The sequence below is a fragment of the Falco punctatus genome (genome assembly GCF_963210335.1).
Source record: "Falco punctatus genome assembly, chromosome: 14".
NCBI lineage: Eukaryota > Metazoa > Chordata > Aves > Falconiformes > Falconidae > Falco > Falco punctatus.
Window position 1 is genome coordinate 12442752 of NC_137594.1, and position 25846 is coordinate 12468597.

Here is a 25846-nt window from a genome sequence, read left to right on the forward strand (position 1 = left end):
TACTCAAAACCTGACTGGACAGGATCCCAGGCTGCTCTCTCTGGTAGACTCAGGTTGACTTTGCTTTTAGCAGGGACTTGGACAAGACAATCTCCAGAGCTTCCTTCCAACCTCAACTGTTATGTGATTACAGTCAAAGTACTTTTTGTAGGGAACTATGGTCCTGGTTTTCCTGAGTTGATATTTAATGTTATCCTTTAAAAAAAATTGTTGGGTTTGCTGATAAAAATGCATTAGGATTTTTTTTCTTTTATTCAGGTTGAACCTTTGACTGCAAGACTTGTTTAGTGATAGTTTTTTTCTTCCATCTCATACTACTATGGCTGAGGATTACTTCTGACAGACTCTTTCTACAAGAAAGGGACTAATATTGTTACTCTGAAGCAGGGTTCAAATATTTTGAAGAAAATTAATTACTAGTACTCCTTTTTTCATGTGTATATATACAGGAAAAACCCAAACTTGAGTAAGTTAAAATTCTCTTTTTGCAGACTGTGATATAGTGGGTGGAAAACCTACATTCATGGGTCATGTAAATTACATTTCTAACCTTCATTAGTAGCTGTTCATACATGTTAAAAAGTTAAAATTGGAACCATTTCAAGTCTTCTGTTTACATTAATTGCATGTAATTGTTCTTCCTTTTTGTATCATTTTGCATTGTGAGTTTTTGTGCATGTTCAATTCTCTGTTTTTTCAATTGTGATTCTTAAAGTCATTGTCAACTAATTTTATTTTAAATTGTTTAGAAACATGTAACTCATGGCCTGATCCCTGCTGCTACCATAGCTCCTAAACCTGCAGTTCCCTGCACCCCTTCCCCTTGTAGTCCAAACCCTCCTCCAGAAGGGCCCAGGTAGGTTTTGAGTTTTGTTTGGGTTTTTTGCTTTGTCAACTACAATAGCATACTAGAAGAGCATGATTAGAAGAATTGCATGTCCTTGCTGCAGTGTTTACGTGAACCTTTTCATAAATAGAACATATTTTTATTTGGAGCAGTTCCCTTCTTTGAACTTTAAAGATACTTATTTTTCTCCCACTCCTAAGCATGCTAAATAATTAGGACAATGACCATCATGAATAAGTAATTTATTATAAATCTGAGTCAATTAAAGACAAATGGACTATTTAAAGTTAGGACTATTTTTAATTTGGCTGCTATGGTAGAGTGTAGGACTGTGCAATACCAGTACCATGACTCAGGAAATTTTAATTCACCAGAAAAGCCTAAATTAAATGTGACTGACATGCCATTTTCATTTTATTGCATATTAAAGAAAGCAGGGACTTAAAAAAACTGGCATGTAAAACCATGTTGAATTGGATTTGAGTTAGCTCTATAGGCCAATTAGATAAAGAAAAGATACAAATTTATTTTTCTTTTCATTTGTAGTTTCTTACAGTTATTCTTTTATGTTTTCTCTACATTTAGTTCAATTCTGGTTGTTTTCTGTGGTCTTTCTAGGGTCTGTAACATTCCTACTTAATCGTGGTTCATTTCTTCTTCCTTTTTGACCTCCAGTTATTGTCATTCCTGTTACAGTCCTCACCATTTCTCTCCTTTCATCTTTGTTTCTACTTGTTTCTTCCTTTTCATCTTACCTTCTCTATACTCCGCAGCATCCTATCTACTAATGCTTGCCCTAGGTTGTGGCGTGCCAGCATTAACGGCTTCAGAATTATCAGTAAAACTTTCAGAGTAGGGAATAATGGAAACTAAGAGCTAGAATAGCAGAACATGGAACATTTTAAAAACAATGCCAGGTAGTATTGTTATGGCTAAAGTGAATGCTAAGTACTGTAAATTATCAGTGTCAATTTTGGGAATGTGACTCAGTATATTTCATGATTTTCATGCATGTGATTTGGGAAAACCAATAGGTACTGTACTTTAATCTTAGATAGTTGTGTTATGATAGCTTGCCCAGTTTTGTGCTTTACTTTGGGAGTTAATAGTTTATAACCAGTCCCTTAGCACTTCAGTAGTGTTTGTGCTTGTTAACTGTGAACATTTTGCTTTGCTTAAATAGTGAAGACATTTTGCAAAGGAAAAAAAAATATGAAATGTGGAGCACAGAGAAGACTTTTAAGTATTGTTTCATTGCTTTATTCTGTTTTCTTCCAGATCTGCTCTAGCAGCAGCTGTCCTTTCAGCAACGCTAACAGGGCGCACTACTGCTCTTCCTCTGCCTTTGCAGAAGTCTGAAAATTATTCCACCTGTGTGGAACCAGAATGTTTTGAACCATATGCGACAGTTGCAGACCTTAGAATGGGGTAATGTATACTTTCTGGTTTGGTATCTTATCTTAGAAATAGAATCTGTCAATACAATTTTACCGAAGAGTTAGAGCAAACTGCTGTTGTTATAGCCACTTACTTCTTTCTCATGACATGGTAAATTAGGTCCGGTGTCTATAGTTCTTAATCCATTTATCATAAAGTGATGTCACGTATACAGTCATCATTGGGAAGGAGATTTGGATCGTACAGCAGTCACAAGTAAAACGATACATTATTTCTGCCAAATGATTATCAGTTATACAAACAGGTGATCACTGCGGAATCATCTGAATTACGTCTGATATTTCCTGTGTGCTAAATAATTATTTGAGACTCTCTTTTGCTGTAGAATTAGCAACCTTCTATCTCTTACCTGACCTTTTCTTTAAGATAGAGAAGAAAATGTAGCTCCAGTGTTAATCATCTTATTTTAAAGCATATGCATTGGCTAGATTCCATGTTTGCAGCTAACAGAAGCTTAGATGTCTGTGTGAGCTGTTTGGACTTGTGTATATTGTAAGACTGATGGTTCTTCACTAGCTTGTGTTTTTTTGGAAGAGTAAGCAATATAGAAAGCAGTTTAACGCCTGTTTCACTTGCAGGCCCAACTGGAAACTTGATGGCAGCGACAGATCTCCTGTACAGTCCCCAGAAATACTAGGCTATTATGATGAGGATGAGGACACGGATACCCATCATTTTGATGCAGATACACAGTCACAGTCCAGCTGTCAAAGTAATGAGAAAAAGGGAGAAGACTTTAGCACCAGTGCTATTTATGCTATTCCCTGCAAAAAGAAAAAGGTAGGATTTTCAAAGGCATTAATTCCTTTACCATAGTTTAATACGTTAATGCAAATATTTAATATTTCTAAGGCTTTTCATTCTTTTCTAACTCTTCAGACGTTTATTCAGTTTTTATTTCACATGGTTTTTGTGGTTCATTTACTCCTGCATGAGATAGGTTTGTTAGTTGATCCTCAAAGATTGCATATTTGATTATTAGGAGCCTTTTCTTACTAGGAAGACACGGGCATTGTGTATAATGATTGTGCATAATTTAGTCTTGTAAAATGTCCAATATGTTATGTTCAGTATGATACTTAGATAGTAGGTTATTTGTTAAAAGCACTAGGCATTTTACTTCTAAATGGTGAAAGCTTAGTTAATGATTCAGTATGGTGCTAACGAGCGAAGACCTATATAGAGACGGGGAGACTCGGAATCAAACAAAATAAATTACCTTGTTGTCTTGAAGACCAGTGGATTTCTCTACTTGAAAACAATCCAAAACTGTAACCAGCAATGAGCAGCTTAATACTCTCCTAAGGCACATTTCAAGTTCAGTCCAAAATGATACTTCTTCCTGTTTGTTAAATTTTTGTAACTGACTAGTAAAGAGGCAATAAAATGCTATGTACGTGAAAGAAATCAGAAAAAACACCCCTAGGTGAAGAGATAGTAGTCAGTAAGAGGAGGGAAGGGGAGGGGAAAAAAGGGAGTGAGTGGAGTATGTGGGACACTGGTATGCAATGGGCAGGGGAAAACCAGTGAAGACAGTGTCAGCAGTTGTTCATGAATCCCTCAGTGCTGTGACATAGTAGATAAGTGGTTGATCTGTTATTAAAAGCAAGTTTAGATAGGACACAGCAAGCAAGCAAATGTAGAATAATCTCACAGACTCCTGTGACTGAATAAGGTGACAGGGAATATTTGCTCTATGAACTAAATGACTGTCATAGTTTCCTACCTGCTGTTGATTGTTGTAAGGTTTAGATTTTATTTACATAGAGCCCTAAACCAAAACAAAAGTATGTAATTTATTATCTCAAAATATTGGAGTACAATTCTGAGTGTGACTGGGACATTAGTACACTAAAGTTTTCATACAGTTATCAAGACATATGGGCTATTTTAACAGTGTTATCATGATTTAGATAGGCTTGTCTTATTTCTACATAGAAAGAGTTTCCACCATCTCCTAGTACTAATGCTGACAAGAAGGAGGTGCCTTCTCGTGAAACTGAGTTTAGGATGCTGGTGAATGAATCAGATGTGCAAACAGAAGGTAAAGAAACTTAAGTCAAAATGCCATACCTTTTAATACCGTGGGGAAAAATATTTTTAAATAACATAAATGTAATACAGTTTGATAATGATATATTCCTTTTTTTTTGAAGGGGCAATGAAATAAATGCTACTAAATACTTAGCTATTTCTAGTACTTACAGAAAATTTAAAAACTGCATAAAGAGGGAAGATTGGTCTATATTCACTGTATAACTGAAACTCCTAAACATCCACTATCAGCCAGTCAAAAAGCAGAGGAGGGTAAAAAAAAACGTTTTGTGGAGTCTGTCTTGTCTAGTACTGTTACTCTCTACTATGTTTATATTGATATATGTGCCAGAATCAACCCAGTTTATACTAGGTTTGTTTATCCTTACTACAGAAGTTGTGTTCTTGCCATCTTTTAAGGTCTGGGCCTTAGAATTGTATATTAGGTCACAGAGGAGAGCTCTGACGGAATAGAGATCTGAATATGATCATTGGTTTCAGGTTATCACTCTCAATGTTGAATTGTTAAGCTTCACAAATAACTTTTTGGCGATAATTTCATTAGATGAGGGACATTTGGTTCATAGCTGAACCTGTCATTAAGCTATTTTTTTGAACAGTAGAATATTGTGGAGAAAAAAATTGAGGCCAAGACCAGTCTACCTGCATAGGAGTTTTATTGCACAGTTGTCTTGTCCATTATTCTAAAATCATGAAAACAGAAAATCAGAATTTGTTCCAGAGCTGCAAAATGTAGTTTTTACAGAGGATGGCAGCGTTCTAGTAGCTGTTGGATAAGAAAGAGGAAGCAGAACTGAGTCTGTTTTTAAAAATTGTCTTTCTAAGTTTTATTCATGTTGCATTCCAGTGTTGTTTCAGTGGAGTTATTTTAAAAGCTTTGTAGAGAACAATATCCAGAAAGAATTTATTGCTTTGATAAAACCATATTGGGAAGTGGATGCATTACACTAAAAAGAACAGAATATATAAACCATTTCTAATCCCTCTTATATACAGGAAGTGCTGCAGATCTTGGAAGCTGTCAGATTTGCACTTGCCTTGTTCAGAGAAGCAATAGCATTCAAGCCCAGTAAAATCGATTAAAATAATTCATTTGTCCTTTAGTCAAATTCTAAAATAATAGTGGAAAACCACAATACAGCTTCATTTCTTCCATAGTTGCATCTGTACACTGTGAGGTGAAGTAAGGTCTCACAGCAGTATCCTGATACACCATGAAAGAGATAATGGAAAGTTAGTGATCCAGTTTGTGGTCTAGGAAGGGCTTTCTTACATTTATTTGCAGTATGTAATATGTGTGCTTACATAACCACGTGAACCCTTAGAAATACTTCTGTCTCTAATTGACTGAAAAATCTGTTTTTCTTTAGCTGGAGACCAACATCTTGGCTTGAATTTAAAGGTAAGACACATATGAAGGTTAATTTGTGATGCATTTTGGGAAAAAGGGTGTTATAGAGCTGATAGTTTACAGTTACTTAAAAGAAAATTAATTTGTTGCCACTACGGAATCTTTTGGAGTACAAGAATGGCTAATCATTCCTTTTGAAAAAGTATGACTATATAGGAAAGCAGGCCAATAATTCTCAAATCCTGAGCCTGATTTCATCAGATTTTTATCTAGTTTTCCAGCTGGACCCATCTGACTGCTTTCATGAGCTTGAAAAAGAATACCCAGAAGTTTAGTTTCTTAGATCAACTTGCTGGAATATTATTTACAAAAACGGTCAGTTCTTCCATTGTCAACATCACTTTTTTTTTTTTTTTTCTTCAAGTTCTTGATCACACATATTTTCTTTTGAAATTGTTTGTGAAGTTTGACTCATTTAGTCAACAGTGTTTTGGTATGTTAAATTACATGACATCATATCCTTACAGAACTTTACTGCTGTTTCATAAAAAAGTGGAAAAAGTTTGCATATCGATCATGTTCACCTCAAGTAAATAGATTAGTATAAATTCAGCCTGTGGTTCTTTCCTGATGAACGAAGTTCTGAAAATGTACAAATAGGTACTTGGGTATTTTTTACCAGCAAAGGGAGGACAATGTGCATCTTAATTTAATCACAGATTCCCAGTTAGGGACTGAAAGTTCATATCATAATTGACTATTCTAAAGTCTTATTTAGTACAAACTAACAAATGGGAGCAATGTCCGTCCTGTTTGGTCAAGAAGCTTTGTGTTTATATAACTTTTATGTCAGCCATAAAATTGTTTTGAGAACTGTACATCTCTGACAGCTAAGGAAAATATTAAGTTTCAAGTGTCCACAAGTGACTGATGGCAGTGATAAGTGACAAAGTGATGCAAAGATGGGTAAATGACAAGTTGTGTATTGTCAGTAGTGAATCCAACCTTAAATTTTGTTGATATAAAAGAAACTGTTTCAAAAGTTCTGTTTCTTAAGTTCTCCAACAGTGATGCTGTTCAGAGTACTTCAGGAAAAGATAACTGTTAAAGCAAATCTCATTTTTTATTTCTCTGCTAGGAAAAAAAATCATTAGCTGAAAATCTGATATGTGGAAAGCCTCCGCCATCCCCAGGTACTTCTGATTTTTCTATGACTTTACTATAATCTTCACTTTAATAATATGCATATGTATATAAAATACATTTTCCTGCTTGTATTCTCTAAGCCTGATGCATGGGGGAAATTATTTCTCCTGTACAGGAAATGAAAGTGCTGAGTGCCTGTGATGATATCAGGCTTTTTATGTTAGGTGTTTTAGACTTGTTTTCAAACATCACTCAGGTTGGAAAATAAAGTCTTAAATAAATGACTGTGAAGCGATGTTAACGAATTTAAACTCGCCAATCCCTTAAGTTTCATTTACACTAGAGGATGTCACTGTTAAGTATTCCATTGCAACCGAAATAGTAAACATATTTCGTATGTGCCTTATTTGTATGTTATTGCATCCCTGTAACAACTGCAGGCACAGTGCCTCTGAACTTTGTGTGTTGCATGCATGGGATATGTGCCTATCATGAGTTCATGGGGTTTTGTGTATTTCTGTGCTGTCCAGGTATCTTACAGCTTCTCACAGGAAGTTAACAGTGACCATAAGTGCCTGAAATATTACTAAACACATGAAGCCGCTATGTCATCAATAACAAAGAGAGAGCTCTGGATTTCAAAACCAATTCTTGTGTTTCATATATATGCTATACTAAGCAACTGTTCTGTACTAATTTCTATTCATGCCTGTATGCTGTTTAGATTATGCTGGCTCTTAAAAGTCTGACAGTAAGGGTAAAATCTCAGCCTTCATTTTAATAGGTAAGCTGGTTAGCCCAAACACATGAAAAGAAAAAATTTAAAAGTGTGATCCATTATTACTGATGCTACAGTAGTATATCCACGGTTGTGCAGATGATCTAAAATTTTACTTTTGCAAGGACTGTTAAGTGACTTCTATTCAGTAACAGATCATTGAAGCCTGCTTGGTGGGAAGGAGGGTAAAGCTGTCATCACACAGGGGTTAAAGTAAGGAGGGCTCAAGAGGATTGACTACTACATGCAGAGCACATACATTTTGCTTACTGCAGTAGGTATTTCTGTCTCACCTCTCTAGTCACCGATGCTAGGGAAAGGGAGATCTGCTGATTTGGGGTTTTTCCCCCTTTAAGAAAGGAATGTTTTCAGTGTCTAAGAGAAAAGATGAGAACCTGCAGCCACTCCACTATATAGCTCTTGTTCCAAATCCCCTTTTTCATTTTCTCTGGCCTTATCTTCTGGGAGCCGTGAGCTGATTTTATGAAGTATCACTCATATCTAATGCTAATATTAGAAAAAATGGATTATAATTTGCTGAAACTTGTATTCAAGTCTGAGTACCATTTAAATACATTGTACTGTGGCATTACAGATGTGTCTATTCAGACAAAGCAAGCATGGGAAAATATGACTAAAGAAAAAATCAGAGAACTAGAACAAGAAAACCGCTGTCTGAGCATGGCATACCAGGTTGTGGTCCAGCAACTTGAGAGAACAAAACAGGAGATGCAAGAACAGGAGTTACAGCTACAGAGACTACAACAAGAAAACAGAAGACTTAAAGCAGTTGCAAAGAAGTCACATAGAGAAGGTGGGAGAAGCATATAAGCTAATCTGTAGTTATCTTGTTTGATTTTTGTAATTTCTTACAAGCAGTTCCTGCGGTACTAGGTTTCCGCTCATTGATTTGAGGAAGTATCTATGCATAAGTAGTTTTCAAACAGTATTTTCTGTATTTGTAGAAATATTGTCAAAGAATACTTACATGATCATAAAACAATTACTTGGTTGTTTGAAATGTAATAATTTTTGTTAGTAATTTTTGATTGATCTTTCTTGTTGGATGTTTTTTTTAATAGAGGAGGCTACAGAATTGCTTTCTCTCGTACAACAAGTACAAGAACTGGTAGATGAAAATGATGCTTTGAAAAGGACAGTCCATCGTTTAAATGTAGAGTTAAGTCGCTATCAAACTAAATTCAGGCCATTGTCCCAAGAAGAGGTGAGAATCTTTGTTACAAAGGGAGTTTGTACTGAAATGTCCCATTGTCCTTTCATTCATCTTTGAGTTTTTAAGACTCTTTTCTCCTAAGCTGCCACAGAGTTTACAAGTGGCATACACTTTTCCTGACATTTAAAATAAGTATTTATCATTAAATCTAACAATAAATCTAATGTTAAGTCTAAGAAGTTAGATTGTCTCCTATATTAGTAAGATACTGAACTTCCAATTTTGTTGACTTTGTTGAATGTGTGTTACATATGTAACACATAATTAGAAACATAAGCTGGTTTGGTATAATAATTGTGACTGCAGTGGATAGCAGTTGGTGCTTCAAAAAGTAGGAAGTACTTACAGTATCTTTTTAAAAATCTGCTTTAGTGTCTAAATCTGAAAGGTTTACCCATGGATGGACCACCACCGCCATGGCTGGTAAGTAAAATATTATTTTCACTTATCTGTTCTTTGTAGGTAAAGTAGTAGAATTTCTTTACTGGAACAAAAGTACTCAGGGTATTACTTAGTTACTCTGCTGAACTATCACATACTAGTAGAGTATTACAAACACTTCTTTTTATTGCATAAAAAGATGTAAGGCAGAACTTCACAATGAATGTGTGCTGCTCCAGTTGAATTTACAGTCAGCTTCAGACTGCATACAATCACCAACTTTCAACTAATGAATGCAGATTAAGTACTGTTACCCTGACAATCATGAATACTGTATTTATTTAGTATTGTCTAGCATATAGTTTGCTTCAAGATCTATTGCTTAATTGTTAATCTTCTTAATTGTTAATGTTGCAATTATTTTTAACATGATTCTAAAAGAAAATAGCGTATTTCAGTGATTCCTGATGGTGGGAATTGTCATGGGTCCACTAGTAGCCCGTGAACTTCCGGCAAGGAGAAGGCAAATAGTCTGTGAAATTGAATGCATTTGTAACATGTGAAACAATTTCTCCTTGAAATGCTAATCAGATCTTAAATTTTCCTTCTTCATTGGTATTCGGAACTATTCAGAAATAGGGAAGTCCTCCTGCTCTGTTTCTAGCTATAATATCCAACAGTCACATACATATGTATTGAGTTTTAAAGATGCAGGTTTGAGAGTGTAAAAATTCCTTCCCACTTACTAATGAATCTGGGCTAAATTTGGTTAACTGTATTCACTATAGTGTTTCAGTTTGGTCTCATGTTCATTTGCATCCACATTCTGCTATTACAATTACATATCCTGTAATATAGAAGTATATATAGTAATAAGTAATAGCTGCTTTTTAGTGAAGTGTGCAAGTGTAGCATCCAACCTTGTCCTTTTCCAAAGCTTGCTTTTAAAGCTGTGCTGTCAAGTGCTTCTGCAGCATGGTTTTGCATATGATGGCTGCATGCTTGTATAAGTCCTGCACTTTTGTCTGCAAGGTGTATACAAAAACCCTTAATAGTTTTTAAAACTAGATATATGTAGCTGGAGAAGAAGTAAAACCAATTGAGATTATGGTTTTAACTTATTTATATGGTTTGATTTTTTTCAGTTGGATATGAAGTATTTGTCACCCCTTCTGTTGGCATATGAAGACAGAATAAGAGAAAAGGAACAATTAAGTCTTGAATACGAGGCAAGTTGCCTTTTAAAGAAAATATACTTCTACATTAAAGCAGAAATAAATTACTGAATTTAAGGTGTTTGTCAAAGTTGTTTACTGCCTAAAATTAAAAGAGACTTTGTTTTACTTTTCCATGCATGATTATTATGCTGTCTTATCCTGCTTGGCTTGCTTATTTTTCTCAGCTTGTTCAGATGTAGAAGCAGCCACCACACTGACAAGTACTAGAATTGTGCTGTCTGAATAGAGTAAACCGTAAGCAAAGTCAGCGGTAGAAAGAATTTACTGTGGCCATTCATAGTGGGGATTCAGTGCCCTGTATAGCTGCTCTTCCAGTTACAGACTTGTGGATTTTGTGGTAGAAGAATATTTATTTCTATCTACTTAAGGAATGAGTACTCTTTTTCCTCTTAGAAGTATTTTTTTGTCTCTGATTTTTTGAAAAATGGGGTGATTTGCTTCAGGGTAGAACTGTCATAGCTTTTCAAAATAATTTATTTCTTTAAAAAAACCAAGAAGAAAACACTGAGGGTTTTATATTAAATGTCATTCATACTGAAAATGTGTAGTATCATTATTAATTTCCATAATTCAGGTTTTTAAATTCATATTTTAAGGATCTACAGCTTGTTTAACTCAAACAACACTCAGCAAAGAAGTAGCACAATTCAAATAGCTGTTATTTTTAATCAAATAATACTAGATTAGAAGTTAAGTATGGGCATCTGAATTAAAGATGAGTGAGTAGTGAGATAATATGCTGTTAACAGAAGTGTTCGAAGGCACTCAGGTTTGTGTATTTCTAAAAGGTTTTGTTGATGCAAAAATAATAAAAAAAACCCCTTACCTCTAAATATGGAGTCCTTTGTCTTTCAGGAGGATATGAAGAATTTTAAAGTACGAGTTCAAGAGTTGGTGAAGGAGAATGAAAAACTACATAAGCAATTAAATAAAACCGACTTTATTACCCCTACAGAATGGCAAGTTACATTACTAAAATTAATTTAAAATTAATTCATGCTCAGTGTTGCAGTGCACTGCTCTTTTATTTGTATTGATATAATTCATGGGTTTGTAGTTAAGCACGTAAACGAGTTGGTCTTGATCAACCTAATCCCCCTTCTGCAGCAATTTTAAAAACTTCATTTCACAATGTAGCCTCATGGTACCAGGCATGGCTGAGGGTGAGGATACAGCTTGGCAGTGTGGGAGATGTTCCTTGTGCCTAAGCCTGTTGATGAAATATCTTGGTGATATCAATTTGAAACTTGCAGTTTTACCTGGAAAATTATTTTGATCTTTGTTTAAAATTGTTATACTTCAAAGACTTGTTCCGTAAGATTCACAATCCATTTTCTTAACCTTAACTCCAACCTAGATAGTGTTGATGGGGGTGGAAAAAAAACTTCCGTTGTTTCATTCAGCTGGTAATGCTTAGCATCTTACATCAGCACTGACCTTCCTGTTACAAATAACAAATGTATTTTGTCATTCAATTTTCATTTCATATTTATCCATTCAGATAAAACATGCAGATTCTTAAGTGGTTAAACAGTATGAACTCTAGCTTAGCTATTAACCAGTTCGTAAGGGCTGATGTACATTTGCTTCTTTCTCCTATGCCCACTGCAGTAAATGTCACAGTAAATTAATTCAGTCAGCTAAACTCACAAGCTGCTGAGCATAGAGGTTTTCATGGGTGCAAGTGGAGGCTGATTTCCATTTCTGTGTTTGTAAAAATCTTCAGGGCAGACTGTTTAAGACTATCATTTAATGGTAGGGGAAATTGTCCCTATCTAGACCTATACAAAATAGGATACATTTTTATCTCAGTCAGGCCACACACGAACAAAGTAGATAGACGTTTTGTTAGTTACAGTCATCAGAAATCCTCTGTAACAGCTTATTTTGCTATGCTTTGTTTAGGTTTAGGCTACTCTTGCTGATTCATTCAAATCAGTCATTTGATTTGATGATCAAACATAAGTAAATTCATGTGGCAACATTTGACATTTGTACTGTATTATTGTTTGCATTTTTTTTTTCCAAGAGATTCAAATACAATTTTGTAAGTTTACACTGTTAGAAGTCCAATTGTGATTTTTCTTTGGATATAGGTTAATATTTAAATTATATTTTATTTATAATCTGATTGTCATTGCAGGCAGCAGCTGCAAGGTCAGGCCAAGCTGGCCTTGGAAGAAAACAGTCTGTTGATACAGCAACTTGATATTCAACAAGCTAAAGCAAAAGAGAGACAGAGACAACACATTGAAGAAGGTAAAGTGCCTGAGTTGCTAGTCATTTGACCTACACTGAAGGTGGTACTGCAGGTTTGTTTTTTTGTTTGTTTGTGGGAGTTTTTTTGATTTGGCCTTTTTTGGGTGATGGTCGTTTGTTTTGGTTTATTTTTTTTTCGACTTCATATATGTCTACAAAGCATCACTGAATGCAGTTAACACTAATATGAGATCAAGCTCTGGATGTCAACTGACACTGAAAGGAAATGTCAGTATTGACACTTTACATATATATAATGTAAAGAAAGGTGACAAGAACTGTTAAACAGCAATACACTCATTTTCATAATTTAAGAGCACTTTAAACTTTACAGGTTGGTATTTGTGAGGTATTATTTGCTTATTTTAAATGTTCAATTTAGAAATTGTAGGGGGTTTAAATTTTCTGCTTTAACAAATGTTTATCACTTAACATATTTAATTACAAGTAGAAGTATTTGATACTGCTTAAATTTACATGCATTTTCACATACAATCTGTTCTCTATTGCTTTTTTATCAGACGTTTTTATTTGCTTGAATTCAGAACACTTGATATTCCTTAGCTTGCCTGCAAATACTATTTCTTGACTAAGATTTTTATGCTGATAGTTAGTTATTTTTTTGCATCAGTAGATTCCTCTGGATATTTCTTGTCAATAGCCTTCTGACTGGATATTAGAAAGAGGACGTGCATGTTATAGTTTCAAATCCATTAAGAAATCTTACAATCAGTTTTGGAAGTATAAAAAGCAAAATTGAATCATAATTCATAATTAGGATGTTCTGAAAAACATTTAATTATGTGCGATTAACATAAGCCACTGATGAGAACAGTTTCCTTAAAGGAACCTATACAGCAAAACCCCAATTCTGAAATTTTTTATTCATCTGCCACCTGATTCTACTTTCCTTTCTGCTTTAAAAGTTTCAGAGTTTCCTGTTTAGAGTTTTATCTCTATATATCTATCTGTGTTTAGAAAATAACAACTCATCATACCCAAGGCCAGGCAATACCCCAAAATCAGGTGTTCTTCTTTCTAAATCTCAAAATAGCTTGATCTGGTATGATTGTCAGAACATCCCTAGTAAACACTGACAGATTTTGTTATCTGTTGCTGGAGTTCTCACAAGAGCCCTGATCTTCCATTCAGTTCCTACAACTGTTTCAGCAGCGTATGCAGTGCTTGAAATATATACTGCAAGAGAAACTCAGAGATCAGTGAAAAGAAACTAGGCAGGCAGTCTCTAGATGCTTGTCTTGCCTATTAGGCTACAAAAGTCATGTTTCGTTTTAGGTTCTTTTCCTGAATTACTAAAATCTGAATCAGAGGATTTTGCAGAGTAAAACAACATTTCAGTGAGCAAGTAGCTTATAGCCCTGAAAAGAAGTAGTCTTGAAGTTTTGGCACTTTTTCAAAACAAACTGCTTGAGAGCAAAAAAAAAAAATCCAAACTGTTAACGCCAGATTTGTCAGTGTGTTTTGTGCTTTACATAATGCTTTGAAAACCTAGGAATTAACATATTACTGGTTCAGTTGGAGTTTCACTAGATGATTTAGTTCTGCATTACCCAGTTGTTTTTGGTTTTTTCCCTCCAAAAAGCTTCAAAATTGACCAGGAAGTTAATAAACTTAGAAGATAAGACAAAGCGTCAAGAAGAAGAGAAAGCAGAGTACCAGAAGCAGTTGCAAGTTTTACTTTCTACTTGTGAAGAGCTGAAAGCCAAACTGAATAGCGCAGTAAAAGCAGAGGAGCACTTTGCTGCGGTGAATGATTTGAAAAGGTATGTGTTTACATATAGTGTGCCAAGAAACAATTCTGCAAAGTATTCACAGGAACAGATCTGCATACACAGCACTGTGTAGGTAGCAGCTGGGTGGAAGCTTATGCTGGTAATTTAGGAAGGTAACAGCCAAAGTACAAAGAAAGGTAAAGTGTTTCAAAAGTACTGCCTTGCTTTTTGTAGGCAATTAAAATTACAGAAGGAAATCCCAGATACAGGGACAGCAGTAGAAGTGTTTCTGCCATACAGTACGTACTGCTATATACCTTTTTAAAGAGTAGAAGCGGCGGCATTAAAAATACTTTTGTCAAATCTATTTACTTCTCTCAACAATGTATATAAAACTTTACTATTTTGTCCCCATCTTTAGGAAAATGTCTGAAGGATCCTGAAACTGTAAACTAAAAATACCAAGTTTCTCCAGTCTTTACAATATGGAAATAACATAAACCAGATCAACGCAAAAGTGGTGTCATGCAGCATAGTCTGTAAAAATTTTTTTAAAGACCTTCTGTAAATTTGTTTACTTTCAAGCCTTAGAATAGTGCAAGTTACTGTTTCTTGGTACAGTGCCTTCCTAAGAAGTTCTTAGACCTTGTTTTTTGGCATTGCTAGTAATTTCCTTAAAAAAAAAAAATAGGAAGGGAATACATTTGGACTATATAGAATATAACTTAAATTCCATTTCAAGTGCGGTCAGGATTAACTATTTGAATAATTTTGTTTCTGTTATGCTTCATTCATGACTTGATACGTCATATGATTGTAACACCTCTCTTTCACGTCACTGCTGGAACATTAAGCATTCTCAATGTATCATTTCCATACCTTCAACACTATAACTTAGCTTTTTTAGTGAAGTAGGTCTATACATGATGCCTGTTCCATGCTGTTGTTTTTTGCAGCTGTTTACAACAGGAGCAGGAGAAAAAGTTCCATGAGGTGGAAGACCTAATGGGAAAGATGGCATCACTGCAAGCTCAAAATAAGAAACTGCTTTTAGAGAAAAATAACTTTATGGCTGACAACAAGGCCCTGGAAACTGAGATGGAAACGACACAAAAGATAAACAGGTGACATAAGAAAACGAATATATAGAAATACTTGTCTTTCTAAAAATAGCAGCAGAAATATCTGTGAAAATACTGACATCCCACAGTGTATAGTTTCTACCTATTACAGGAAAAACATGTTTCCTAAACTCATCTTTGTCACATCTAAAGGCCTGGTTGTCCTGTAACTTTGCTAATAAACTTTATAGAAAAGTGTGGATGAAAACATATATCTACATGTAAATTAAGAATACATCTTTAATGCTAGTAGTTAGCTATACCAGTTAGTTTTTTGTGTACTCACCTGAAAAATAGGGTCCTATGCTATTTGAAGACCTTATGAGTGGTTCAGAGTTGGGCTAACAATACTTTAAAAAATAAAACCAATATTATTGTTATATTTCTAAAGAAATATGAGCTTGTAGCCATTGCACAAATTGTTCTTCTGAATCCTTGTTAGTGTTGTTATTCACACAACATATTGTAAAGAAAAACAGTCCCCAAAAGAAACAATACTTTGGTATTGCAAATGTTTCAAGCCAGTGTATTTTAAACAGTATATTTGATTGTTTGAGACTTGTATGAGTTGATTTGCACATACAGTGCAAGTTCTTTTAATGTCATTATTAATTTTGAATCTCAAGATTTTCCTTTTTCTGTTAATTTTATAGGCAATTAAAGAAAGAAGTAGGTTTTTGGAAACTGCAGTTGGAGGAAGCAATGGAAAATGAAGTTGCAGCCCATCACTATATAGCAAACCTCATTGCTTTGGCGGAGAAGATGGCTCAGAAACATGATGATACTGTTTTAGTGGTAATTACCTTTAAATAATTAATATGACTCAATTGATATTTCACACAATTATCATCCTACTGGCACAACTTATTGTTAGTTTGAGTTAACAAAAAAGCTATATTTTCAGTTTAATGACGTAGCTATGTAAATAAACTTTTGCAAATGGGATGGGAGCAGCAAAGAATTATTTTCTAGAAGAGTAGTTAAAAGCACCTACCCTAATTTATAGAGATAACATAATTAAGCCTTAACTGACATCATCGTTAGGGTGTGCAATAGAATGTGTGTGTGTGTATATATATATATACACATATACACGCAGGTAAGGTGTAAAAGAACTTAACCTGATTTTAGAGATTGGCTTCATATGTCAAAGCTACCTGTATTGAAAAATAGCACACAATCATAAATTTTTAATACACACTTCTGAATCTAAAGGCAAGCAATTATCCTTCAAGCAATTTGTATGGACTTTTTCCTGTTTAGCAGAAGTGTCTGGCATGGAAGTTACTGGGCTTTTTATAGGTACACTTTGTTTCCTTCGCAAGGTCCTGGATGCAATTTAAATTTTACATACTGAACTTTCATGAACATTTATGTACTTATGTCTTCAAACTGGTCCTGGAAACTATTTCACAAAACTTTGTTGAACAACAGAAGCAAAAAGCTTTATTTTAAGTAGCAGATGAAGGTTGTCATCTAGTTGGTAAAGTGTTAGGTAAAAAGATATTGTAGTGGTTAATTCCGAAGTCTAGAAGAGGACTATAGCAACCCAACTCCAATCCTTGTCTGCTGCAAACTGGACTTTAGGATTGTGAAACTAGGCACAATAAATGTCTCCTAGGAATGAGAGGAACTAGTTCTTATCTCCCATTCTCTGGTATATCTACTTCCAAATATTCAGCATACCACATTAGAAATACCACAGAGGTCCAGAATTACTTGCAAGTACAAGGTGTGTCATTTGGCTTAATATTACCCCAGTAGATGTGCAGCATACTTTGGCAGTAAAAAGCCTGTTTCAGAAGATGTCTTAACATAACTTTAATCAGCACAAGTATGCAGTATTTGACATCATATTCTTCCCTTCTGAAACCTGCACCTGGAAGTACACACTAGAAAATCAAGTTTTATGCAGGTGCAAAAAGCTAAGAGCAGGTCTGCGGAAAGCAGCTTAAAGTGCAGTCAGCGCAGGCCTGTCTGTCTATAGTCAGGTATAAACAGATCCAGCAGTTAGAAGCCAGTTCTGTCATGCAAAAAAATTTCTCTTTTCCTTTTATGACAAGGATACTTACTTGCTGTCTGTTATTTCTCCATTTTGTGGCTTAGACACTAAACAGAACAGAAGTCTTGACTTTTTTTTTTTTTTTTTTTGGTTAACAAATTCTCTGTGTCTGGGCTGCCAGCAGAGATATTCTGAGACAAACTTTTCTACTGAAATAGTCTAGCATCAGTAAAACCTTTAAATATCCAGTTTACTTTGCTGCCTGGTAGAGCTGAATCAGAACAACCTGTTCCTACTTTTAATTGCTGAACTTACAGCCTGCCTTGGCAGGCTAGACTGCAGGTATCTTGTAGTCAAATAATCTGATAAAGTTGTCTAATTGGAAGGCCTAGAAAGAAAAAAAAAATTAATGGGAGTGAGACCCTAATATTAGGAAGAGGTGCTACTGCACACGACATATATTTAAAAATGTATTATCATTAATGTCAGGTTTATTTACTCAGTTCAGCTACTGCTGTTACCCTAGCCTTATTGTTTTTTAATTCACTAATTGAAGTGTTGAAATTAATTTTATGCAGAATTAATCCAGAAGAACAGGGAGAGCAGAAAGGGTACGGCACTGTAAGAAATTAGCCTAAATTCTTTCTTAATAAGGACTTTTTAAAAAAAACCTCCATAGTAACCGCATCTCCACAAAAATAAACAGTCTTAACTTTACTATTTCCAGAAATAGTGACAATCTACTGATAAATCCAGTCAATAGAACAGCAAAAAAATTATTTAAAATAGTTTTGATAGTGTAACGCTGATAACTGTAATCCTGAGTTAGCAGCTGTCAAAATGATTCTTCTATTGTGTTTTATGAATCAGCTACCACACAGTAAATCAAAATGTCACTGACTGAGCAGGAAGCTCTCAGACCCCAGTGATGCTATTAACTTTCTGTGAAAGAAGCTGTGTCTCTGGAGCGATGCAGGGAGTTGAAGGTGGTCAGACATTGCTGATTCTAAAACCTAGTTATTTCTCTCTTGAATGCTTTCAGTGGATTTAACAGTTGAAACCTCTTAAAGTTTTGAAAGTATTTTAGTGCTTACAGCTTATGCAATTTTTGTTTGGTTTACTTTTTATATCTGAGAGAGAATGTAATGCTTATGAAATGATATAAACAGTCATAAGGCAGCAACCTTTCATAAGCCACGCCAGATTCCTTGCCTGAATCCCTGTTGATTTCAAGGGATCTTCTGAGAGCAGGCTCCTACATCTGGCCCAGAAGCAAGAGTCTCACTCATACACATGGGATGCTTAGGTAGGCTTATATACATCTGTAGAAAAAGATTCAGAATTGGTTTGGTTTACAGTATGAGTAGTTATGATCCTTTCAGAATAAAACTGTTCCAGCTTATTATTTTGTTATTGACATAGTATTTGCAGTCAGTTGACACATTATTAATTAGCCATTATTAGAATAATTTTCAGGATTCTTATTCCGTCTTGGTTCTTCAGACTATTGGAGCTTAAAACAGAATAGCTTTGTCTTCCTTAGTGAATGTATTCTGTCTGCCCTGTCTAATGATTACCTTTATACTGTATGTTTGCAGGCCAAATTTTTGGAAAATGAGAATAATGGTGTTCTCAACAAAGTAGTAGAAGGTACTCTCCGCTTAGGAAGATTAGAAGAAAAAGTTAAGGTAAGCAGTGTTTCTAAGCTAAATATTATGTGAAGTATTTTAGATTTTTAATGAGAAAAGTCAGTAGTTAATCTTTGTCAGTGTTTTTTAAAGACCTGGATTGTTTTATAAATAATTTTCAAAAAGCAAAATAGATCATCATTATAGTTTCCATAAACACATTTTTCCATTGTATTGGTACATTGCATGTTTGCCAGGACATCACATATACATCCTTACCTGGAGAATTCTGACTAAATGTAAAAATAATTTAAAATTATACTTGATTTGTATTTTATTTCTGCTCTGTAGTGTAACCCAGTTATTCTCTCTCCCACTTTTTTTTTTGAGGCTGTACTAATGCTTCAAGTTGAAACCCATTACCATTAGATTTGGAAGAATGAAAAATATCTCAAGTGTACAGTTATCAAGTACTTTCATATGGCTGTAGGGTAGGAGGTTTAGAAATGGAGAGGATGGTCAAGCATCTAGCCTAATTAGAGAACACATTATGGGTTATCTTTACAAACTGTCTAAACCAATACAAGGCATAGTGTGTGATTGCCATATAACGGCATATAGTGTGAAATACATTTGAAACTTAAGTTTTAGCATTTTTGGCACTAATGTAATTGGTTTTTACTGTAAACTCAAAAAAGGAAGGAGAAGGATATCCGGTTGCAAAAGCTGTTTGTGCAATTTGCCTTAAAGCAGAGTTTCCATACATGGTACTTTTCCAGTCCAGACCGATGCTGCTATTCCTAAATCAAATGACACTAACGTGCACCACCATGTTAACAGAGACCAGTTCCTTCTGCACTTTCCTTGTAAGGATCAACATAACCCAGGAATTAGCAACAAAGAAAATAAACCAAATTGCAGATGAGAGAGCAGTCAGCTGAATAATAGCTAAAATCTGCAAAGGAACCCTTCATAAAATACCTAAATGCATGAAACACCACCATAAGATCATTCTAATTATACTAATACAGCTACAGAATAGTTTTAGCTATTTTCACCCTCATTCATGTCTATCTGAATTTATTAAACATCACCCCTACCAAGACAGGGGCTTGTATTCTCCTTAAATATGTATTTTCTATAACTTAATAGAGCTGTGACTACTCTAAGGGATAAAGAGACTTGCATAGAATTAAGAAAACTTGCATGCAGCACATGCTGTGCGTTTTAAGTGCAAACCAAAACTACATAAAAAAAGTCCTTCTTAACGCATCAACTGTTAATGGGAACTAGAAAAAACAGCCCATAAGTTCTTAAATATTGCTGTTTCTATTTAGGAAAAGTAAGACTAACCTACTTGTAAAACTACTTTTGTTCTTAATTTTTGTCAGTAAAGCAGAGGGCTTAACCAGTCACAAAACACCTTAATACTTCTTAGTTATATTAATTGAACTTTGCTAAAAGCTCATATCGTGTATTTTTTTGCTGAATAATACCTTAAACACCTCCAGTCAGGTAATCAACTTTTCTAAATAGAAGCTTTTTACATTTGTTCTTTTCAGTGATTTATGGTAAGTTACAGGGATTCTTTTGTTTTATGGATAAAAGAAGTATTTTTAATAAGTCTAAATACACTGTCAAGTTTTTAGTTTGGTTCTTTTTAGTCACAAGACTTTTTCAATCCCAGTATATAATGCAGTTCCTCACACAGGCCAGGTCATATCGCACACCGATTTTTCAGGTGCTGCTGATAAAAACTTCAGGTGAATGTGAAAAGGCAAAAGGATTCTTCACTTGCAAAATACATGTTTGCCTCCCCAGCTCATGCACAGTTCTAACAGCCCTGAAACTTAAACAGCAGCTCACGTTAAGGGTACATGCTTCCTGCTCAGTTGAGTGAGATAGGTTGGAGGTCTCAGTAGGCTGGTTGTATCAGCTGGAGGAATGCTGCTATCAGCTGCTTCAGGATATCACAAATTGGGTAACTGCCCTGTATGTTGAGTTACAGGATAAACCTCTTATGAGGTATTTAGATATAATCTGTCTCCAGTGATAATAGTATTTAAAATGCATTCATTTTTCTCAAAGAGTGATACAACTATTGGTAATGTGAGCATTACACTATTCCTTATCTTAGAAGAAGGTGTTTTCCATTGGCTTTTAGCCATCTTCAGCAATTTCAGCGAGATAAAAGATAAGAAATACAAATTATATCATATGAGTTAGAGCCATATATTCCTTGAGTTATGAGAGAAAAGCTTCTAGCCTATAGGTTTGAGTTACAAGCGCCTCCCATGTGAGTCTGTATTTTCTACTTTTTAGATATAGACAGGTATCTTAGATTTACCTTGGGGTAAATTTCTTGCCTCCTGTCTCAGCAGGCACGTGCTCATCCAGAGCTATGTTACAGGTCAGATGCACTGCACGTGCGTCAAGATTCTCTGGGGCTTCTTCCACATCGCTGCCAATGTTATTTGAGGGGAGGAAAGAAGGAAGGCTGGGTGGGAACACAGCCATTCTTCACTGGAAACACAGGGCACATACCCCACAGACAGCGGCTGATGAAAAAGCTGGCAATTCCATTCCCTTTACATCACCTTGATCTGGTCTTCTGGTCTGGAATTCTGCCTTTTAATGAATTCTTTGGGAGAAAGTAAATGAACAAAAATCCTGTCGTGGTTTTTCATTGAGAAGTCTCAAAATAAATCAAGACCTGGCAGATATGTTATTAAAACACAGAATCACAGTGAAGATCTTTAAAGCTAAATAACAGGTTATTGCTAAAATAAAACCCCAAACCATGTCAATATTTATATACACCTCTTTGTTATGTATTTTAAACTGCTTAAGTTGGGTACCAAATTAAAAGTGATTCTCTGTATAAATCCCCCTTTTTAGTTTGGGATTTAACAATTACTGTAAACAAACTTTATAAAACTGTGCAAAAAAATTTGTAGGTTATTAGTACAACCATATGAAATTTAGAAAATAACAGTAGAGCAATATTCAATAGGTTGAATACAAATATTCAGATAAATATTTAAGGAGGCAAAATTTACTTAGGTATTCTAATTCTGAAAACAAATCAGGTTTCGCTTCTACTTTTGTACTTTGGCTTATGCCAGATAACTTTTCAGGCATAAGTAAGCTTTAATATTTTTCATGCTTCAATAACAGCTGTTCTTTAGTTTGCCCTTTAAGATTCAACTACCAGCTGCTTTGTTGTAATTCTTACAACTCATAACTTTTCTGAAAAAATGGATTGTAGAGCAGATTTAATGCAGCTGTATTTCCCTTTGACATCAGCAAAGATTTGACTCAAATCTGAATTAGCTTGTAATGGGACTAGTTTTTCTTAAATAGGATACACAGCATTTCTGACCTCCGTCTGTTTTTAAAAACAGTGACAATGTATTTGGATAAAAACAGGGTGGTTTTGTTAACCTTCAAATATCTGTTCTATTAACAAATAATGAGATGGTGGTCTAAAACCATTTGTAACTTCAGGAGCTGGTGATAGTAAGCACCATCTTTTTAGTAAAAGAAAAAACACAACAATACTGTCTTTTCATTTTGCCATTATTCACACAAGTTATATGTATTTTTGTTAAAGCACGATATGTCATACTAAACACATTTTTAACAGTCTGTAATGGTTAAAGTTTGCAATTAAGTTGTTTTATGGTTCAGTTAAAAATCTACCAATTGATAAAACACTGTGTATCAGCTCTGTGAAGAGCAGTCACAAATTCCACGGCAGAGGCACTGGCAGAAGCCGTAGATGAGACAGAGTTAGACTGGAGGGAACAAAACTCACACACACAACACCTAGGGTCTCTTTCTGAATCATTAGTAAATAGAGCTGAAGAGGGAGGAGAACCAAAGCAGAGAACTCCAAGCAGCCATACCGGTATCCTGGGTACATGCTTAGCTTCGAAAAGCTGTCTTGGTCCAGCTGACTCTCAGATCTCGGAGATACTAACTCAGTGCCATAATAATCTCAGGCAATAATTTGACTGGGAGTCCTTGGGGAGTCTCTTTGTACTTCCATAATTGTAATTACTAAGTGGTTTGATGATCCATGGGAAGAACTTGAGGAAGCCAAGTTTTTTGGTGTTAAAACTACTTCTTTATAGTCAGAATTCCATGCGGTTTAGTATGAGCCTGGACATAACGTTTGTATCATCAGGGCGTCCTTCATCTTCATGCAGCTCTGTCCATGGCAGCAAAAGGGACAGCTAACACAGGGAAATCCATCTCCTATATGAAGTATTTTAGTCAAATATCTAGCACAAGTTCTGTGAGGACAGTCTGAGATTTTGGCCTTACAACTGTGAACAGTAAATCTCTAATAAACAGAGTTTGCACTCCAGTTCATCATCAGGTACCTTTTAGTCTCCTTCAGTACAAGTGTAATTCATCTTTAAATTAGGCACACTGTCAAAAAGAAATCAGATTTTAACAAGCTGTTTCCTGGATTCTGAATATCTGTTCAATAATAATTTTGTCAATCAAAGATTTAGTAAAAATAGGTAGAAACAACCTTTATGCTGAAGATATTTAGCATCTCCCCCTGTAACTCCCCTCGTCTTCATGCAACTTTACCAAACAGGCTGGCCTGAATTTTTTTCCTACCCTCTTGCTAGATACTACATTTAGAGCACAGAATTGTTACTGGCGAAGAGAAAGCACTAAAAGTTTGTTCTTTACACTTCCTGAACATGGAGGAAGTGTGTTTCAGAAATGCCTGTAACCATTGCATAACTTACTCCCTGTATTCCTGTAAACCAGTTGCACACACCCACGCTGCGTGAAACAAGGGCGCTTCTTCACCGTGTTCCTATCAACATTAATCTGGACTTCGGGAAAGCTGCTTTGAGTCTAAGAGCAGCAGACCATGAATTTATTTAAGTCTCACTGCACACATGGCTTTTCTGTACAGAGAGTATTCTGCTTGGTTGGAATTTAAATTTTTCCATTGTTGGAGCCCTTGAAAATTCAAGGAGTGTTGCCAATTTTGTAATGCAGCCACAGAAGAAACTGCTTCCATGATTCGGTCAGTCCTGAACATGAACCTTAACCGCATGCAATTTGCCCCTTATTTTCACATCAAGTCAAAGTGAACAAAACTCAGGGGAGAAGGGTGAAGTGCACTTGAGGTTTTTCTCATTTTTCACCGAGAAGTCTAAACACCTCAGAACATCTAAGAGATGGTTAGCTGTCTTGCTTTCATTATTCTAAGCATAGGCCTGGCCCACTAAAATGTTTTCAATTTCACTACATAGTTTCTCATGGTTGGCTCTCTAAATCTATCTTCTGTAGATTTATAAAAAGCAGGACTTCTCCTCTTTTTATTTATACAGACATCAGTTGCGAAGGGCAACTTAATTATTTAACATCTGCTCCATGCACTTTTTAATAAGACTGGAGTAGAAAGCATTAGAATTGATTGTTTATTTTTTTTTTAAACTCTGTTTTGGCAGTATGTAGTCAGTCTTCTGGCAGGAAGGGAAAACAGTACTTACTAACAGTACTTACTAATTTGTATCTTCTCCCTGGAGAAGACACAGCCAAGGAAGCTATGTATAAAACCCATATAATCAATATTGCATTTAGGATTTGATATATGCTGTCAGCAATAATTGTAAGAGTCCTTGACACATGACACACTTTATGACGGAAGTGAAATGATACACTTAGATCTGCTTTTGCCTCATCATTATAGGTCCTTTCCAAATGAACTGTTCTATTGAATTAAACATCAATACAGAACCAGCAAATTATTATGCATAGAGCAGCTTGTAAGTACTAAAACGAAACAAAAAAATGGTTAAAATATACCTTGCTTCCTTTTTTCCTCCAAACAATTTCAGAATGAAAGGTTAGCATAGCAGTTACTGTCTTGATGGGTTGTTTTGTTGGCTTTTTTTGCATTTAACCTTTAGAAGATACACTTTGTTCTTAACGCTGTATTCATTTTGTCATCATAAAACATCCATCTAGCCATTTGAAACTATTTGGATTGAGGCTTATTCTAAGTAGTCATTCAGTACCTACCTAGAAAAGGATCCACCTTCCTGGAATTTTTCCATAAACATTTTCTAAACCACATCTGGTCTCAGTCTTGGATACAACAGACCTAATGAAACATGGCTTCTGACTTCAGGACGTCACTTGTTAATGTAGGGGGGAACTTGAGACAGGGCAGAGGCAAGGGTTCTGTCTCTTGAAGAGATGCACAAATTTATTCTTTGCATCATGACCATCATATAATAGCAGATAATTTTATTTAAACCTTTTAAATTTTATGTCTGTCTTACAGATTGTAATCAGAATTGAAAAAAGGAAGATCTCTGAATAAGCACATGAGAATAGCAAATCAACCCTTCTGTCCTAATTCTTATCATATAGAAAATTGCCAGAGGAACGGGGTTCAAGTCAGTCCCCCTTGCACCTATTCATCTCACCAGTGTTATCAATACAGGTGGCTGTGTCCTTCTCTTTACATGCAAACTTGGAGCAAAAGCAACCAAACAAAAACCCCAGAGAACTACTTTTTTCCAGATTTCTCAATTGTCAGGCAGGATAACATCTGACACAACATGCACTGGTATT

The 25846-nt window shown here is 35.3% G+C and overlaps 2 protein-coding genes across 5 annotated transcripts in view; one reads left to right on the top strand and one right to left on the bottom strand.

Annotated features, from left to right (window-relative positions):
* CEP89 (centrosomal protein 89) overlaps window positions 1-25846 on the top strand; it is a 38884-nt gene that overhangs the window by 1220 nt on the left and 11818 nt on the right. For 3 of the 4 annotated variants that reach the window (XM_080365073.1, XM_080365074.1, XM_080365075.1), the window contains 16 exons: window positions 750-856; window positions 2126-2275; window positions 2884-3085; window positions 4244-4349; window positions 5731-5762; window positions 6850-6904; window positions 8231-8449; window positions 8718-8860; window positions 9242-9292; window positions 10396-10479; window positions 11344-11451; window positions 12636-12747; window positions 14351-14531; window positions 15437-15604; window positions 16255-16396; window positions 19202-19291. In XM_080365073.1, coding sequence (XP_080221199.1) covers window positions 750-856; window positions 2126-2275; window positions 2884-3085; window positions 4244-4349; window positions 5731-5762; window positions 6850-6904; window positions 8231-8449; window positions 8718-8860; window positions 9242-9292; window positions 10396-10479; window positions 11344-11451; window positions 12636-12747; window positions 14351-14531; window positions 15437-15604; window positions 16255-16396; window positions 19202-19291 — 1950 coding nt within the window. The remainder of the gene's footprint in view (window positions 1-749; window positions 857-2125; window positions 2276-2883; window positions 3086-4243; window positions 4350-5730; window positions 5763-6849; window positions 6905-8230; window positions 8450-8717; window positions 8861-9241; window positions 9293-10395; window positions 10480-11343; window positions 11452-12635; window positions 12748-14350; window positions 14532-15436; window positions 15605-16254; window positions 16397-19201; window positions 19292-25846) is intronic. The other variant, XM_080365076.1, reaches the window with a different exon arrangement.
* On the bottom strand, window positions 22892-24281 carry LOC308072964 (E3 ubiquitin-protein ligase RNF182-like; the record flags this gene model as incomplete). The annotated part of the gene is given in 8 exon segments (XM_080410607.1): window positions 22892-23021; window positions 23023-23105; window positions 23107-23162; window positions 23165-23231; window positions 23235-23382; window positions 23384-23450; window positions 23453-23579; window positions 24150-24281. Coding segments are annotated over 8 exon segments (747 nt in total). The 3' UTR covers window positions 22892-22954.